This window comes from Centruroides vittatus, unplaced genomic scaffold (assembly GCF_030686945.1).
Source record: "Centruroides vittatus isolate TY-2023 unplaced genomic scaffold, ASM3068694v2 contig_742, whole genome shotgun sequence".
In the NCBI taxonomy this organism is placed as follows: Eukaryota; Metazoa; Arthropoda; class Arachnida; order Scorpiones; family Buthidae; genus Centruroides; species Centruroides vittatus.
In genome coordinates this window covers 1,028,587-1,046,946 of record NW_027122478.1, presented here as the reverse complement: position 1 = coordinate 1,046,946, position 18,360 = coordinate 1,028,587, and the positions used below count along the sequence as shown (strand labels likewise).

At 28.1% G+C, this 18,360-nt stretch overlaps 1 protein-coding gene across 1 annotated transcript in view; it reads left to right on the top strand.

Annotated features, from left to right (window-relative positions):
- Nucleotides 1-1,546: 1,546 nt before the first annotated feature.
- Nucleotides 1,547-18,360, top strand: part of Polr3A (RNA polymerase III subunit A) — a 116,565-nt gene continuing 99,751 nt past the window's right edge. Inside the window, exons 1-8 of the mRNA XM_067277302.1 lie at nt 1,547-1,686; nt 7,524-7,659; nt 7,931-8,080; nt 10,156-10,315; nt 14,157-14,311; nt 14,422-14,475; nt 17,849-17,970; nt 18,094-18,193. Of these exons, the coding sequence (XP_067133403.1) occupies nt 1,643-1,686; nt 7,524-7,659; nt 7,931-8,080; nt 10,156-10,315; nt 14,157-14,311; nt 14,422-14,475; nt 17,849-17,970; nt 18,094-18,193 (921 nt within the window). The 5' untranslated portion in view covers nt 1,547-1,642. The remainder of the gene's footprint in view (nt 1,687-7,523; nt 7,660-7,930; nt 8,081-10,155; nt 10,316-14,156; nt 14,312-14,421; nt 14,476-17,848; nt 17,971-18,093; nt 18,194-18,360) is intronic.

The following is an 18,360-nucleotide window of genomic DNA, read 5'->3' as shown; positions in this document are numbered from 1 at the left end:
ACGAACAATAAAGTTCAACAATGTTATTCTCTGTTGTATTGTTTGATTAATTTTTTAAATAATTTTTTACGTCGATTTTTCTATGCCGAATGGTACACTAGAAAAGATTGTGTGACGTAAGTTACGCTACAAAAAACAAATAACGTTTAATGAAACGCGATCTTTAAGTGGGAGAATAATAAACCCTATAAATTACATAAAACGAAGTACAATTAATAAATTTTCATAATCTGTAATTTCGTTTATTCCAATTAATATAATTGTAGAAATATTCTGTCTGTAGATATTTTAGCTTTCTAAATTACAGGAATATATAGTAATTGCTACACAAAAAGAAATAGAAACCATAATATTTAAAATGATTTTGAATAGTTATTCCCAACAAGCTAAAATATTGATAACACTTTTTTTTCTTTTATAAATAAATAAATATACTACATAGAGTGGCTGTAGCGCGCCACGTTTAAAAAAAAAGTGAATACGCGTTCGCCATTTCCCCTTTAGTCAAGGGGCGTGTCATTAGTGTTGTGTAAAGGCAACGAGCTAAAATAATCTAACTTGTTTAAAAGTGTGCAAAGAAAAGGGAGTTTTAACCTTTTACTGCTATTGTGCGAGTCATTGACTGGACCCTATTTAGTTTTTTTTTTTTTTTTTTTTTAATTTTGAAAGTAAATAATAAGACATTTTTTCCTTTAACTTGTTATTTAAATGTTTCTAAACAAGACAAAATATTCTGTATCGATAAGTTAAATGCATTTCTAAACATTCTTAATTTTACTTTCCTGGCTGTTATATACACATAATAAGAGAAAGCATTTGAATCGTGTCAAATTTGACCCTCAGAGATTTTTGTAAATCTCCACGTTTTGAGACCTCCTGAACAAAAAAGGGAAAAAGTATTCCGTTTGTGTTGGTGTCTATAAGAAACGAAATTTGGCAGGATAGCTTGTATATAAGGAACGTTGATAAAATTAAATTTTGGTGGTTAAAGGTTAAATGGGTGGAGAAATAGAGGGTATTTTAAAACCAGGGGCGAATCCTGACCAAAATATTTGGGCACGCTGAAAGGTATAAGAATACAGGTAATAGGTCTATCTCTAGTACTAAACAATACGCAGAAACGTTATTTGGTGTGAATAAAAAAGTATGGACTATTTTAAAGACCATTATATCTACACACGAAATATATGAAATATACTATAATGAAAAAGTATTAAAAATTTATGATAATAATTCAATTTTTGTGGGCCCTTGACATTTGGGGGCCCAGGACTTAAGCCCTATTACTTCCTATGTAGATCCGCCCTGCCCGTATATATTACAATTGTATATGGACAAAGTATAAAACAATCCTTTATAATCTTAAAATTAGATTTTTCGTAAAACTAAATTGCGTAAGACTTTATATATTGCTTATGATTTATATATAACTATCGATATTTATAAAGCGCAATATATTATCGGAAGTGATAAAAAAATGAAGTTTTTTTTTTATAGAATTTTTCGTGTCTCACCAGCAGTTGGCAACACTACTCACATAGCACGTTGTGTAAGTAACGTGTTGTTGGGTCTCGTTGTTTATACCTAGTATATCATTTACTATATTTTTTTTATATATTTGTATATATGCAAATAAAACAATATGGTGAAGGAACAGTTCAGAGAGACTGATGTTGCAATGAAAATGTAAGTTGTTTTTTTAAGCAATAACATTATAAGTTAGTTTATTGTATTGATGAAAATAAATACATAGCAGTTACTCTCATAGCAATTGCTGAAACGTCAGTAAAACTTATTATTTAAATATTAAGAAGAAACATAAATATTCAGAGAAATTCAGTTTATTATTTAAAGAACTTAAATGCAAAACAAGAATTTTTAAAAGTAGGATTTCTCTACTCACAAACTTAAAACAATATTTTATTCAAAACACAAAAAAATTTCTAGCATATAAACAGTTTAGTACTTAGAGACTAAGCATTTAAATGGTAAAAATTACCAAAATTAGTTCTAAAGTTTAATTGGTATGGCTGACTGCAATATTTTCCATTATCCAATGACTTGCAATGATGATGATAGCAAAACTGGTTAATGTTACCTATGGTAGCGAACATGGTGGCTTGTCTCTGAAACAGTGGGGACGCATGTTCTAACCTAAGCGAACCTATTCTAATAAATTACCATAATTATTGCCAAATTATTAGAATAGGTTAGGTTAGGTTAGGTTAGAACGTGCGTCCCCACTGTTTCAGAGACAAGCTGCCATGTTTGCTACCATAGGTAACATTAACCGCAAAAATGAATATTAGGGATCAGATTTTTTGTGGCTGAGAAATGAGCAGGTATACTATAGATTACCACCTATGGAATTTCAGGACTTTGATTATATATTTGAACTCGGGACCGAGATGAGTTCAACAGTATCCTACTTTTGGACCGGAGACGAAAAATAAAAATGTTATCATACTTTTTAAGTTACCATACTTTTTTAATGCTCTCATGAAGACTGTACCGTGGTTGCTAGTACTGCCATCTTGCGGTAAAGTCTGCAAATCGTGACGTCAAACTACGGTCATCTCCAGTAGGGTTAAACACGCGATACGAGAGCGGAGAGAGCGACGCGACTTCCGATCATCGCGCGATCGCTGGAAAAAAGTATGATAACTTTTTATTTTTCATCTCTGGTCCAAAAGTAGGGTATCGTTGAACTCGTCTCGGTCTCCTGAGTTCAGATATATACCCAAAGACCCGAAATTCCATAGGTGGTAATCTATAGTATCCCCAAATGAGCATCATTCCTCATCTGTGAAAAATTTTGTATTGTCTGTGAAAAATTCTTATTACATTCAGATTAAATTCAAATCCTCAAGCAGTAGATTAAAATGTTACTGCACAGCTGGCTATCTATGCTATAAATTTAGCTACAACTCGTGATATTATTGCCATCTGATATTTTTTTATTTATCAGAAATCAAAGATGATAATTTGTGAAAGATTACATCTAATTTTCAAAATTTTTCAGGACATTTAATTACAACTTGAAAATTTATGAAACTATTAGGGAGAGTAAAATAAAAATGGATTCATTCTACTAATTCATTGCAGGGTCTGTCACAATGCACAGATATTTATATGTGAATTAAAATATACCAAAACTGTTAGACATTTATCCTCTCTTTTAACCATGCTGGAAATTTTGGCCTCAGAAAGAGATTGATTATGACATAAGAAAATGTTTGACAGTCTCTGCATTGTACATAAGTGTTATCATTTAAAATGTGCTTCCTATAGTGTTTTGTACTTGTCCTGGTCTTCTATGATAATCACAAACCTTTTCATTTCTCTAGACATCTATGAATTGAGTTGCTAGATATCCTTTATTTCAAAGGACAGTCCTTTATTTTAGCTAAACTATCTTTGTCCTTCACTGAAATAAGAAAGGGCTCAATTTGTTCTTTATTTTCATTTTTCAATGTCTATGTTTTGTAAAGCCAATGATGGATTTTTGCACAGGTATATGCCTATTCTTATATATTAATCCATATTCTTTTACATAGAAAGCTATGGTTTTCCATTAATTATTTTAAATTCTAAATTAAACTAAAATTGCAAATAATAATAGTCAATATGAATGTAAACTATAATTTTTAAATAAAAGTATAAACAGAATGTTTAATTATTAACTGAAAAATCATTCAGTTATACATTTTTTGAGTAGGACAGCATTGAGTGAAAGTTAGAGATGTAGCATTAATCATTTTAAAGCATTCTTTAATTAATCCAGTTGTAGAAATCTGGCAACTTTATCTGTGAGTCAGTTAGCAGTTTAATTCAGTTCTGTCAAAATGATCTTGATAAAATCCATCCTTTCTGACCTTACTTTATAAAATTTTCATGTGCTGGAAACTAGTGTTCATGTATTCATTTAACTACTTTTACAGTTTGTTTTCTCTTAATTAGATTCAGGTCAGTTTTGTGTATGTTTAATGGTGTACTGTTTTTGCAAGAGTTACAGCTTTGTGTAATAGTGATGATTTTTGTTTTTTCTAGAAAATCAAAATCTCTCACATTCTCTGTATTTATTTATAATGAAGATTTAAAATATTTGTGACTTCTCCTCCTTTATGAGGAAGAGTCAGTCTTTTCATAGAGGACTTAAAATGGTGTTGGCTATGTTTTATTGATGTTATTTGCAACACTGTCTGATAGAGCATATTTGGACCACTCTAAGAAGATGGATTGCAAATCTGAAATACCCTTCACAAACTCAGATCTGTTCATTTACAAGAATGGGAATTTATTCTGTAGAATCATGTTGATGGTCTGATAGCACGAATTGATGTCAAGCTATTGACATCAGTTCATGAGAGTTGATGAATTGATGTCATGTTTCAATGATGTTGATGTTGATGTTGTTGCAATGGTGTTGATGAATCAATTCATCAACACCATTGCAATACAACTGCAAACAATGCAGTTGTATTGCAATGGTGTTGTATTTCAGCTCAAAGACATTAACTACATTATTCAAATGACTTGTACATTGTAATGTAAAATTTTGCTGTGTACTGATAATATGTATATTTAATGACATGTTGAAAAGAATTTTCTCTTGTTACACATAATATCATTTGTTATCATAAATCATCCCTGTGGATTGTATCCAGATTTAATACAAGTTAAGCATCTCGCTGCTGGATTTTTTAAAATTTATTGATTATTTAAAGAAGATTAAATAAAACTTGTCTGATATCAGAGCTCTCAGTCTGTAATTATGAAAAACTGGTATTAAAGCAAAAACCGTTGAATTTGCTTGAAAAAACTGACAGCCAAAATTTTAATTGAAATGTGGGAGTTTTGACAATTTTGATGAGATTTTCTAGTGAAAGGCATACAGAAATGATAATCTTAACAGTTTATTTTATCAGTCGTAGAGAAACCGTGTTGTGCTAGATTGCTTATTCAAATTTTATTTGAGTTTATTTTATTTTTATTGCATCCATTTTGAACTTTTGATCATTTTGCATTTGTTATAATAACACAATAATATAAAACACTGATTCCCAAATACAATAATACCTTAGTTTTCATGATTTCGATTATCATCGATTTTTTCTGCAAAAAATTTGTTTTAATTTTCATCGGTTGCCTCGGATTTCATCGGCATGCCCATGTGACCTTGCTGCTAATTTTGCGAAAACAAAGGGTGACCCATGCGTTTTCCTGCTCAGTATGGCATTGTTTCTCATTGTGTGAGCATTATTACTCTGCAACTCTAGCCAAACAATGCCATTGCTTTCCTTTCTTTTTTGTTTTATCATAAGACCAAAGAAAGTTTCCAGAGCCAGCAGCCCTTTGAAGGAGAATGTCAGGAACATGATTGAGTTGAAGAAGAAAATCATTGAAAAATATGAGAGTGACATTAAGATTGCTGAAATCGGCCGCTTTTATATTCATTTTACATTAATTTCTTATTGTTTTTAGTATTTATTTAACACCATATTTATTCTTTATAAAATGTGTTTTTGGTATGTATTTTGGAGTGTCTAGAATGAATTAATTGGATTTACATTGATTCATATGGAAATAATTGCCTTGGTTTTTGTCGATTTTAGATTTTGCCAATTGTTTTCGGACAGGATTATTGACGAAAACCAAGGTACCACTGTATAGAGTTGCAACCACATAAAAAGAATTTGTGACTCTAAGTGGGGTCACTAATTTTTCTAATGTGATTGCATATACACCTTTTATAAGACATTATTACTTTGCTTAAAAAATTTTTAGAAATATAGACAACACTGGATTGATTGTCAATCACAATCGACAAAAAAAAAGGAGGGGTTAGTGGATTTGTAACAATGTCATTCTAACAATAAAAAAAAACAAATTATCCAAAAAATAACAATTGTATGAAAAATCAAATATTTTGCAGGATTTTTATATAAGGAAGTATAAGGAAGTTAATAGTAGATGTGTCGTTTTGTATGACATGTTTGCTATTAACTTATGATGGATGTGGCAGAACCTTCCAGCCCAGACCTGTCAGCTTCTCCAAGGTTATGTTTGCTCTATGTGCTGACATGTTGTTGTGACAGTATCAGATTTTATCAATTTTTTAACGGAGTTCTTTGATCTTGGTGTTCAAACAATGCAGTTGTTCATAGTAGAGATTTTTGTGACAGTGATGTTGGTTGGTAGCAGCTCCATACTGTTGATGCCAAACAAACACAGATCATTGCCTTTTTCTGCACTATTGGTCTTTTGGCATTTGCAACGGCTGGTTGACATTTGTTCATCCACGAATGCTTAACAGATGCTTTGTAGATGAGAATGTGGGCATTTGTTGTATTGTGGCCACTTTTGAAGTGAAAGAGCAACAGCACATGAATGTGTTCTTTTGAAAATTTCATGTTGTCTGACATTGCTGATCCCTTTGGTTATTTATACATCAAACATTCTAGAACATTTTCTTCTTGTTGTTTTTATTAAAAAAATTGAAATATCTAAATTTAATTATACAATATGATATAACATCATCCCTGGATGGTAAGCAGAAGTTACAATCCTGGATCAATCTTTTTTCTAGAACATTCTAAATTAATTAGTTAATTTCTAATTGTTAAATTTAATACAAGATTGTGAGTTTAGTCCAGATAATTTAATATCTTTATAATTAATTAACCGTATTAGTTCAAATAAAAATCCAGCAGTATTGTACAATTATTGCAGTATAATAAAATTTGAACTGTAATTTCTTATCTTCATTTTTATTTTCCGACTGTTATATATAACAGAGGGAAAGTATAGCATTTGGTCAAAAAATGACTCCCTAAGATTTAACATTTTTGAACTCAGGAAACCTTGAAACATTGAGAAATGCCAAAAAATTCAGGAGTTTTTCTGTATGTATGTGTGTGTGTGGGTGGATGGCATGATTTTGTTCACCCACTTTGAAGCTGAATAATTCCTGTGTCTTTTGTTAAAAATTTCTGAAAGTTTGCAGAGAGGTTTGTGAATTTGGGGATTAATGCTATTAAATTTAGGTGGATAAAGATAGAGGGGATCATGTGTTATATCTCAAGTAGAATCACCCTTAATGAATATTTTACTCATGATTAGCATTTACAATTTTTATAAAACTCGTCTCTACCCTAAAAAGTAAACTTTTTGCCATTTTATAATAATAATATGAAAATTTTTAAAAATAAAATGTCATAACAGATGACACCATGCAGTTTTAAATGTTTCCAGGAAAGTTACACAACTTGTTACTGTATTTTTTATTTATAATAAGAGTTTATATGTAAAATATGCCTAGACAATGGAAATAAAAAAAAGGAAAATTTATTATAATAATTATGTAAGATATACTAATATCTAAAGCTCTAATACTATTCTGTAAATTAAGTTGATATTTAAATTTTTTTTTAAATGGATTAATTAGCCATCAAATGGTGTTTTTATGATCAATAATGTTGACATTATTATTATTATTATTATTATTATTATTGTTTTTTCAGAAGTCACCTGTGCTTTGGAATTCATAGTGCAAATGATATTAGACAAGCAGCACAAATACAATGTATTAGTAAAAATTTATATATTCAAGACAGTATTCATAAGCCAGTAACTTATGGAGTTCTTGACAATCATATGGTAATTATATATTTTTTAATATTAAAATTAACTTTGTGAATAATTTCTATTTTCAGTTTTATATTTGAAGTTCAGAATTAAATTTTATTCAATATAGAAATATCTCATAAATTTTATGTTGTTCTTTTATGTAATCATATAATAACATGTGTTTAAATGTAAAAAGTTACATTAAAGTTTATCTAATACAACTCTTGTAATTTGTTTTTAATTTAATACATTTTTTTAATTTTATATGATTTTAATATTAATTTTTTTTCCATACTATTAGGGAACAAGTCAGAAAGATCAAAAGTGTGAAACATGTGGCAAAAATTTAGCAGAATGTATTGGACATTATGGATACATTGATCTTGAACTTCCAGTGTTTCATGTGGGCTATTTTCGTGCAACCATGAATATTTTGCAATCAATATGCAAAGTAAATAGTTTCTAATAATTCTTAATAAAATTAATTTTATTTATAAATTAAGTATGATATTGAGAATTAACACAAAATGTTTTATTAGAATTTAAAATAAAGTAAAATGTATATTAAAATTTTCAAATGAAATTAATATGATTTTATGGACTTAAATAAAATTATGAAAAAATATGATTATAAGCAAATATTAATTAATTAATATTCAAGATCAAATGTTTAATTTACATTATTTCATATGGCATTAAATTGTCTGTCCAACAGTGTTTTTGACAGAATGGTATTGTTTCTGCCTGTTTGTATGTCTTTCTATGTTTGGAAATTCATTCTCTGATGTTACTTGAATGTATTGAAAGAAAAGGAAAAGAATATTACTGTCTTGAATAAAAAATGAATTTGAAATTTCATATGGCTTCTACTTATTCATAAATTGGATTTTGCCACTTAAACATACATAGTTACATCATGAATAGAAATACATTAATTAGACAGTAAGAAGTGTTGTTAATATTTACTATTCAATCAAAAAGTTTCATTATTATTAATTTTAAAAAATTGTTTCTAAAAAATTAATTTATCTTACTGACCGATTTGAATTATTAGAGATTTTGATTATCAAGAATGCATTGTATTTTGTTATGTTTTCAGTAGCATTTGTAGATAACATTTGTTTCAAAAACATTTTTATTTTTATCTTATGAAATTATTTCAAAAATATTGATTAAAGTGTAAAACAAAGTGTAAGATATTATATTCCAGTGAATCTTTCAATCAAACAAAGTCTAAAAATACTCCGTATAATAAAAAGTCTGTTGAAATTAACTGTCTTCTTTATTTTTTAGATTTTAATTTATTGTAAGAAGTCATAAAAAGTATTTTAAAATATTAATATGTGAAATGAATTAACAAGCATATTATTGCATTAGGTTGTTAAAAATAATGCTGAAAAATAGATTTTTTTGAAATGAGCTTGAGCAAGTATTTTATATATTAATGATTCTTGATAATTTTCTCTTAAAATAAGATTACTTAAGTTTCATTTATAAATGTTTTATTAAAATGTATATGTTTTATTATACAGTAGAACCTCTATTATCCGAACTAATTGGGGATGAAGGTAGACTGGATAAGGAAAAATCCGGATAATCGAAAAAAATAATAATTGACAGTGCATATAGTATGAATAATTTTTATTTGTCTAGATTTACATATAGCTTCAATATTAAATTATTTTTTGTTAAGAAATTCAATTAACGATTTTTGTTTAAAGCTGCTTTTTGGTTTAGCAGCTTTTTGAAGCTGCTAAATCACGAATACTTTTAAGACATGTAAGTTGTCCTGAGTTACACTTTTCTTAGCTCTCAAACCACTTCATGGCGACATCTAAGCACTGAAAAGCTTCAGAATGTGTAGGACCAATATCTCTTACTTTGCAAATCTCTTTGTCTTCTCGATCTTGTTCATCTGAGGCAGATATTTCTTTAATTATTTCCTCATCATTCAAAATTTGGAATCCTGGGTCGTTCGCATTGCAATTTAACCACTCGGTTACATCTTCTTCGTCACATTCACCACATATTGAAATTTGTGCTATTGCTTCTGCTGTCTCCTATACCACTTTCTACTGTTACTGGAATTTACTAGTGGTCTTTTCAAAATTTTGTTCCATGCATTCTATCACGTAGGTACGTAAACAGTGTTGCAATTCGCCAAGTGCAAATCAGCAAATTCATACAATTTTTGTTTATTTTGAACAATCCGGATAATTGAAAATCTGGATAATAGAGGTCCAGATAATCGAGGTTCTACTGTGTATATATATATATATATATATATAATTTTTAATGTATTTGGAATACATATGTATATTTGTATGTATTTATTATGTATTTTAATATATTTAAAATTTTTTAATATTAATATATTTTAATATATTAAAATATATTAATTAATTTATATAAATATTAATATTTATATATTAATTATTAATATATAAATATTAATATTTTAATATATTTAAAATTTATATCAATATGATTAATTTTATTTATATCTGTATACTTTTTTTTACCTAGAGCTGTAGTAGGGTGCTTTTACCTCCTGACCAAAGAAAAATGTTTCTTGAAATATTGAAAAAACCTAATATAAGTTATCTGCAGAAGAAAGCTCTTCATAAACGTATAAGTTTAAAATGTCGTAAAAATCCTGTGTGTTCGTATTGTGGAGCATTGAATGGTATGCATACTTATTATTTAAATCTTAAAAAATTAATTTAAAAATTATATGAAAATGATTCGTTTATGTATAAAATTTTGCATATTTTTTACATAATTGGAAATTGGTGTTATTTCCAATGTATTAAAAAAATTGTAAATATTTTTTGATTTATTTTGTTATTCTTTTAATTAATATTTCAGTTATAGATATTGATGAAACCAGAAACAATTGCTTTGTTCGTTTTTAAACACTAAGTTAGTTTTAAGAATATTATTTATAACATGATCTTAATATATGATTGTAATTCATAATGTCAATTATAATTCAATAAATTATATTAGTGGAGAATTTTAAAAAATTAACATGACACCTGACATATTATTTTAAATTAAATAATGTTACATTAAACATGCAGCAGAAGTTTGTGTGGAAATATTAAGGGTCAAAATACCAACTTTGACCTTTAATCTTTCCATGACCATTGAACTGATTTGGATGAAATTTAAAATAGTTTGTGTCCATAATGAGTCTTTAATTTTGAAAAAATTTATTGGATCACTTTGGACTTATACAATCAGCATTTTGTTGCTTAAATTTACAATGAGAGAGAATAGTGATAACAAACTACTGAAGGATCTATAAGGAGTCTGTGTATGTTTAATAGCTTTTTCAAGAGCCTTCTATTTGTCCATTTTAAGATCTTATTTTAAAATATTGAGGAGTATTTATAAGATAACAGCCTATTTAAAAAATTTTAACATATTAGTTAATCAGCTACCATGTGACATGATGTAGTGTAGGCTATCATATAACTGTCACATGAAAACAGAATTATCATGTGACTGTCAAGTGAATATAGAATTATCATGAAAACTATTTCATTATGAACTTATTGATGACTGAAAAATACTTGAAATTCCAGAAAAAACTAGTGGAACCAGGTTGAAAAGTAAACCTTGGTGAAAACATCTAAATAATGTAAACGTTTGAAAGTTATGGCCTAAGAATACTAGAAGCAGATTTGACAGTGAGACTTTAGATGTGATTAAAGCGCACATTTCACAGATTACAATTATAGGAAGTTTTGGATGAAGCAATGTTGTCATGATAATAAATCAGGAAAACAAACATTGTCACAGAAAAAGGTTTTAAGTTTTACTTTGTATCTTAAAGTTGTTGCACATAAAATAATTTGGCTGAATATTACAGCACTTTTGAGTAATATCAGTGAAGGAATTTTAAGGCACAGAGTAAAGTTTGAAGCCTTTTTCTCTGATAATGCTTGTTTTCCTGATTTATTTTGCTTCATCCAAAACTTCCTGCAGTTGTAGTCTGTATAATGTTCTTTATGCATGTGTTGAGTTTTACTGTCAAATTTGGCTCTAGTATTCTTATGCCACAACTTTCAAAAGTTTTTTCTATTTAAATGCTTTTGCTGAGCTTTATTTTTTAACCTGGTTCCACCAGCTTTTTTATGGATGTTGTGAATATCTTAAATGCTGATGATTTTTTTGAATATTTTAGAAAGTTAACATTGCCTTTTTGCTTATTAAAATACTTTTCTTCCTATAACAAAAAATCCAGCAACATGTTGCCTTAACTTTCCTGGCAACATTTAAAACGGTGGGCACCATCTATTATCATCTTATTAAAAAACTTTTTATATTTGTAATTATTATAAAATGATAACCTCACACAAAAAACCAAGAACGGTGCGTTATCACATATAATTACGATTTTCACAAATGTTTTCGAACATAAAAGTTCTTCATCAGGTGAAAAAACGGACAACTTATAAAAAACGTTCGATGGAACAGATTTTTGAAAGAGCCGTGCGCAAGATTCGAAATGTTACTCGTGCGGATGTCGTCACCGCTGCGCATGGGCGGAAGTGGAAACTTTCCTGTAATGTCATCCGTCACATATGAGCATTTGCCATGCGACGGATAATGATAACCCCTTTTTGCTGTTAATACATTTTTTATCCCGGGCGGTTTTGTGTATGTGTACTGCCTCCATCCATCTCAAATGGTGTATAAGGGGTGTGGTGTGGACGATCCTGGCCTCGTCAAACCTTGGCTGAATATCCGGTTCCGTGGCGTAACGATGTCGTCACCACTTCTGCCCATGCGCAGCGGTGATGACATCCGCACGAGTAACATTTCGAATCTTGCGCACGGCTCTTTCGAAAATCTGTTCCATCAAACGTTTTTTATAAGTTGTCCGTTTTTTCACCTGATGAAGAACTTTTATGTTCGAAAACGTTTGTGAAAATCGTAATTATATGTGATAATGCACCATTCTTGGTTTTTTGTGAGAGGTTATTGTTTATTCAGCGCGGTGTGCGATTGATGAGTAAATATTTTAAAATGGCAAAAAGCTTAATTTTGAGGGTAGTGATGGGTTTTATAAAAAATTGTAAATGCTAATAATGAGTAAAATTACCATTAAGTCTGACCCTACTCAAGATATGACACACAATGCCTCTTTATTTTCCCACCCTATCAACCTTTAACCACCAAAATTTAATAGCATCAACCACAATACATAAACCTCCATGCAAAATTTCAGGAGTTATCCTACTTCAAAATGGATGAACAAAATTGTGCCCTCCACATACACTAACAACTATACATATAGAAAATCCCTTGAAATTTTTTGCATTTCTTTCAAGGTTTCCTGATTCCAAAAATGTAGAAATATTAGGTGGATCATTTTTTGATTGATTGTCTACTTTCCCTCTATTATATATAACAGAGCCAGAAAAATAATAAATGAACTTTTATAATTTTGGACTTCCTCTGTCTATCTTTAAAGCAGAAACTAACCAAATTTTAATTTGAATGTTCTACTGTATTCAGAATACTTATTCAAAATTTAAATCTAATTGTGTGCACACTTGTTTATAGGAAGGAAAGTATTTTAATAACCAAGTGAACTTCCATGTTATTTATTGGACTATATTAAGGCTAATTAATAATCAGATACAAAACAATTTATCTATAGTTAGGTAAAGTTGTATTTCCTAGGTTAGAGGTAGACAAAGGAAAATTATGCTTTATTAGAGTGAATAAACTTTTAAATATTCAGAATCTAAATGTTTGTGAGATCTTATGGCTCATATTCTGGGACTTAATTAGTTTTAATAGAACAACATTAAGCATTAACATCATTAAAATACAGTAGAGCGTCAAAAATTGGAACGTCGGTAATTGAAATGGCCGGAAACTGGAATGATTTTCAGTCGGACTGTGTCGTGCTGAATCGAACGTTTTTGATACTAAATTTACTTCTAAAGTATAATTTTCATGTTTTTTATATTCTTCAATATATTTATTTTGTTTGTACAAAATAAAGAAATAATTTTTAACGATACGATAGCCTCGATTATTATTATAAAAATTTTCGTTAGGCTTAAAATCGACGAAAATTCAACTTGAAGCGACACGCAACGGAGAAAAATTCAACAGGAAGCGATACGCAACAAAGAAAAATTTGAACATCGGACAGGTTAATATATTTTTTTGTACATAATCGGAAATTGGAAAAAATCACTACTTGGAACGACCCCAGTCCCCAATTGGTTCCAATTTTCGACGCTCTACTGTATTAGATTATTAGCATTTTATGTTGTTGTTTTGGAAGAAGTTAAGCTTGTGAAAATGAGTAAGATATATTCAAAAATATGTTCTAAAGATATAGATTTATTTAAATGGTTATTTCAATACAATATAGTTTTATTTTAATTTGAGTTTGTTTGGAGTTTTGGAAACTTTTTTATTAAAATATTATATCAATTAAAATGTTTATTAGTAAAATGACTTTTTTAATATAAATTTTTAAATGTTTTTTTTTATAGGTCAAGTTAAAAAATGTGCACTTTTGAAGATAGTGCATGAAAGATTCAAAAATACTAAGAAATCAGATCAAGTTATATCAGAATTTATTGCAGAATTCAATGAAGCAATTGAACATAATAAAGAATTAGAAAATTTTATAAATAAAGGAACTCAAGTAATTATTTTCATTAAATTTAAACAATTTAAAATAACTTTTTGGTTATAAAATATTTAGAAGATACAGTAGTCTATTTTTTAAAATTATGTTTTTTCTATTTTTTTTAGGAAATGCTAAACCCAATAGTAGTATTAAAACTGTTTCAAAGGATAACAGATCAGGTAAATATTAATTTTAAAAAGTATTTGTATATATTTTTAATTTTTATATTTATATACAGTGAAACCTTGATTTATTGTTCTGAGATGTATCAGTTTCCTGGAAACATTATTCAATTTCTAGAGTTCCTAGACAAATTCTACTTAAACCTTGAAAATTAAACTTACATTATTTGTTCTTTCATTTATTATTTTCCCACATCTGTCAGTAAGAATTTTTACTCTTGAAGAAGGTTAATTCTGGGCTAATCACTTTTAAGTATAGCACTACATGTACAAATATTAGTACACATTGATAATAGTAAAAGCAGCTGTTAATTTTGGAACTTGGTATAGCAAATAGCAGTTTTGACTCTATACAGTTAGCTGTGTGGTTTTGCAAACATCCTTCCTGCCTGTTAATGAGCTAGAGTGGAAGGAATGTATTGATGTTGATGATGAAGCTAAGTCTGAATCAGTTCTATGAGAGCATTTACTGTATGTCATGATATCATTGAAACAGACCAACATCTAAATATTAAAAGTTTATTGTTCAGTTTGGAAAGAAAAAGTGCTACTAAACAAATGAAGATCAATGACTTTTTTAAGAAGTAATAATCCAGATTGGACTTGATAGTGAAGAAATTACCATTGGTGTATATCTTTTGATTTAATAAATACATTTAGGCAAGTATAATATATATATATTTTTAATTTTATATATGATATGGGGAAATAAATGATGCCTAGCCATATTCATAGTTTTTTTCATGTCTCCTGACAAAAGCAATGAATCAAGCTTTTATTGTAATTAGAATTGTAATTAGAATTAACTTGTATAGCAAATTTTATTATAATAATAATAGTAAATTAGATAGATATAAAGGAGTGAATAAAAGCAAATACTCTTAAGAATGTGTTTTTTTTTTAAGTATTAAAATAAGTTCATTTTTGAAATTTATATAATAATATATGTCAGATGAATTTTTAAGATTTAAAGTCAAAATTCATACATTTGATATTAAATTCTATTTTATTTTTATGTTTGCTATTTTTTTCCTTTGAAACAAATAACATCAGTGTTTTCTTTTTACTCCATTAGAAAATAAAAACATTTGAATTTATTCAAGGATGCATTTTAATATATGTAAACAACAGCATTAGATATTAAACATTCTTCAAAACAATTAATAGTTTAAATTAATGTTGAAATAAAAACACTTCGTAGAATTTAAAGTTACCTATTTTTTAATTGAATATTAATACAGAGAAAAATTACAAGATTGAGAATATTTAAATAATTAAACGTTCAGAGGTTTGCATTTTTTATGAAATAATATTTCTATTATTTCATAAAAAATGCAAACTTCTGAACCTTAAACAAATAAACTTCCAGCATAGTTTAATACAGATAAAAAACAAATGCTTTTGATCTACATAGGAGATCTTCTTTAGGTTAATATGTTCCAAAATCTTGATTAGGGGGATTGGTGATATTAAATTTTGGTGATGTATATGTTACCGGTAAAACCCGATTTTACTCCAAACTAGTTTTGCCTAGGCCAAATAGTTTGGCCTGCTAGTTTGGCGTAAGCGTGTCAGGCCAAACTAGTTTAGAATTATTATTCAAGTATATTAATGGTTAAAATAAAATTAAAAGGCAATCAATTAGATGAACAATATTTATTCAAACATAGTCTACTTAATTATAAAAAACGGAGTTAATGTTACCCTAGATATCGAAGGTGGCGGCTCATCTCCGATTCCAGCAATCAGAAGACAGGGAACAGTGGGGACGCAGTTCTAACCTAACCTAACCTATTCTAATAATTTGGTTGCTAATAATTATGGTAATTTATTATTCAAGGCGTAAAATCGGGTTTTGCCGGTAACATATATAAAAAATCATTTAAATTCAAATCGGTTGATTTTTCTCACAGCCACACCAAGCTAGATGATTGGAATGTAATTCTTTTTTGTCTATGTACTTGTGTGAACATTAAAAAAACTTTTAAAACACTTGTGAACTTATATGAATAGGTGTTACAATGTAAATTTTTACTCCAACTATGTGAGCAAACCGATTTGTAGTTACCATTATCTTTGCAGCCTGTGTATAAATGCTAAAATTACAGTAACTTAAACTGGGTGTAATAAGTATAAATGTTTATAATTGTATTTATATGGAAAACATTGAATATGTTACAGAGTTTCAAACTGTTTTTTTTTCCCCTCTCTAACATCACTGAAGAGGGGCTATAAGGTCACAATAGCCCGAAATGCATATGATGTATAATCTGTTTAAAAATATGCTACAACAGGGATGGCAAACCTTTTTGAGTCTGCATGCCATATTGTAAGCATACTTAGCTTTAAAGATGTTAATGCGTGCCAATATCTTAGACTTCGAATAATGATATTTAAAGAAATTAAACGAATATGCTTTAATTCGAATAAATGTAAAAAATCTGATTGAAAAAAAGATGATCAGGTAGATAAACAGAAAGGATGATTGAAAAAGACAGAAATCATATGATACATTACGTGCCAGATGATTTCTGTTACGTGCCACAGGTTAGCCATCCCTGTGCTACAATAAAGTCTTGAATCATCTAGTTTGGTGGGGCTGTGAGAAAAATCAACCAATTCAGATTAAAGTGATTGTTTTAGATACATCAGTATTATACAGCACCCATACTATGTAGATAAATTTTGGTGGTAAAGGTCAAGGGAGTGGGAGATAATTGGGAGGTAATGGGGGTCATGTATCTCCAGTGGGATCGGATTTAATGATGTTCGTTATTAGCAGTTACAGTTTTTTATAAAACTCATTTCTATCATGAAAATTATGGTTAAAAATATAAAAAGATTTTTTAATAAAACATGACAACAGATTTTTATACACCACCAAAATTTTAAACATTGCTGGTTTATTAAAACTTAGTTCTTATAAACCAAATTTCTTGATTTTACATACTAAATTTATAAAATTTGTAATTTAGCATAAAATAAAATCAAGATAAACTTTATTTGTAAAACAATATTGTAGCAATAGTATAATTGAAAAATCAATTAGCAAAATCAATCATAGTAAAAAATTAATTCTTACATAGAAATTGCCAAGGTTTATATTTAAACTTTTAAAATTTTATATACAAAAACTTGAATTGATCATTTAGAATTATAATTTCAATGTATTTGAGTTTAATGAATTTCTATTGTAAATTTTATATTTCTAGAATTCATTTTATTATTTTAAAATTTCTTTAAAATTATAATTAATTGTAAATATTTGCAAATTTAAATAATAATGTTTCTTTTAATCTGTTTATAAGTTTAATTTTTATTAAAATAATTGAAATTAATTAAAGTGAGTTTTCATTTAATTTAAAATTAGGATATTCCTTTATTGTTAATGAATCCCGAAAGTGGCCGACCAGAAGATTTAATTTTAACAAGAATCTCTGTTCCTCCTTTATGTATTAGACCATCTGTAACTTCAGATCTGAAATCTGGCACGTAAGTAAAATTATTATTTTTTACTACAATTTTCTGTGACTAACTAATGGGCTATATGTGGTGTTATTAATAATAGTATATAAAAATTAAGGTTTCATATAAAATATTTTCATATATTTTTAGGAATGAAGATGATTTAACAATGAAATTGACAGAAATTATTTTTTTAAATGATGTTATCCAAAAACATAGAACTTCTGGAGCAAAAGTGCAAATGATTATGGTAAATATGATTTATTTAATAAAGTGAAAAATATATATATAATTGTTTAATTTGATTGCTTTTTATATTTTTATAGAATATTTTAATAAGTATTAAGATATATTTTTAATCTTAATTATTTAAATAATACAGACTTCCCTCATTTTATGCTGGTGATGCATTTTTAG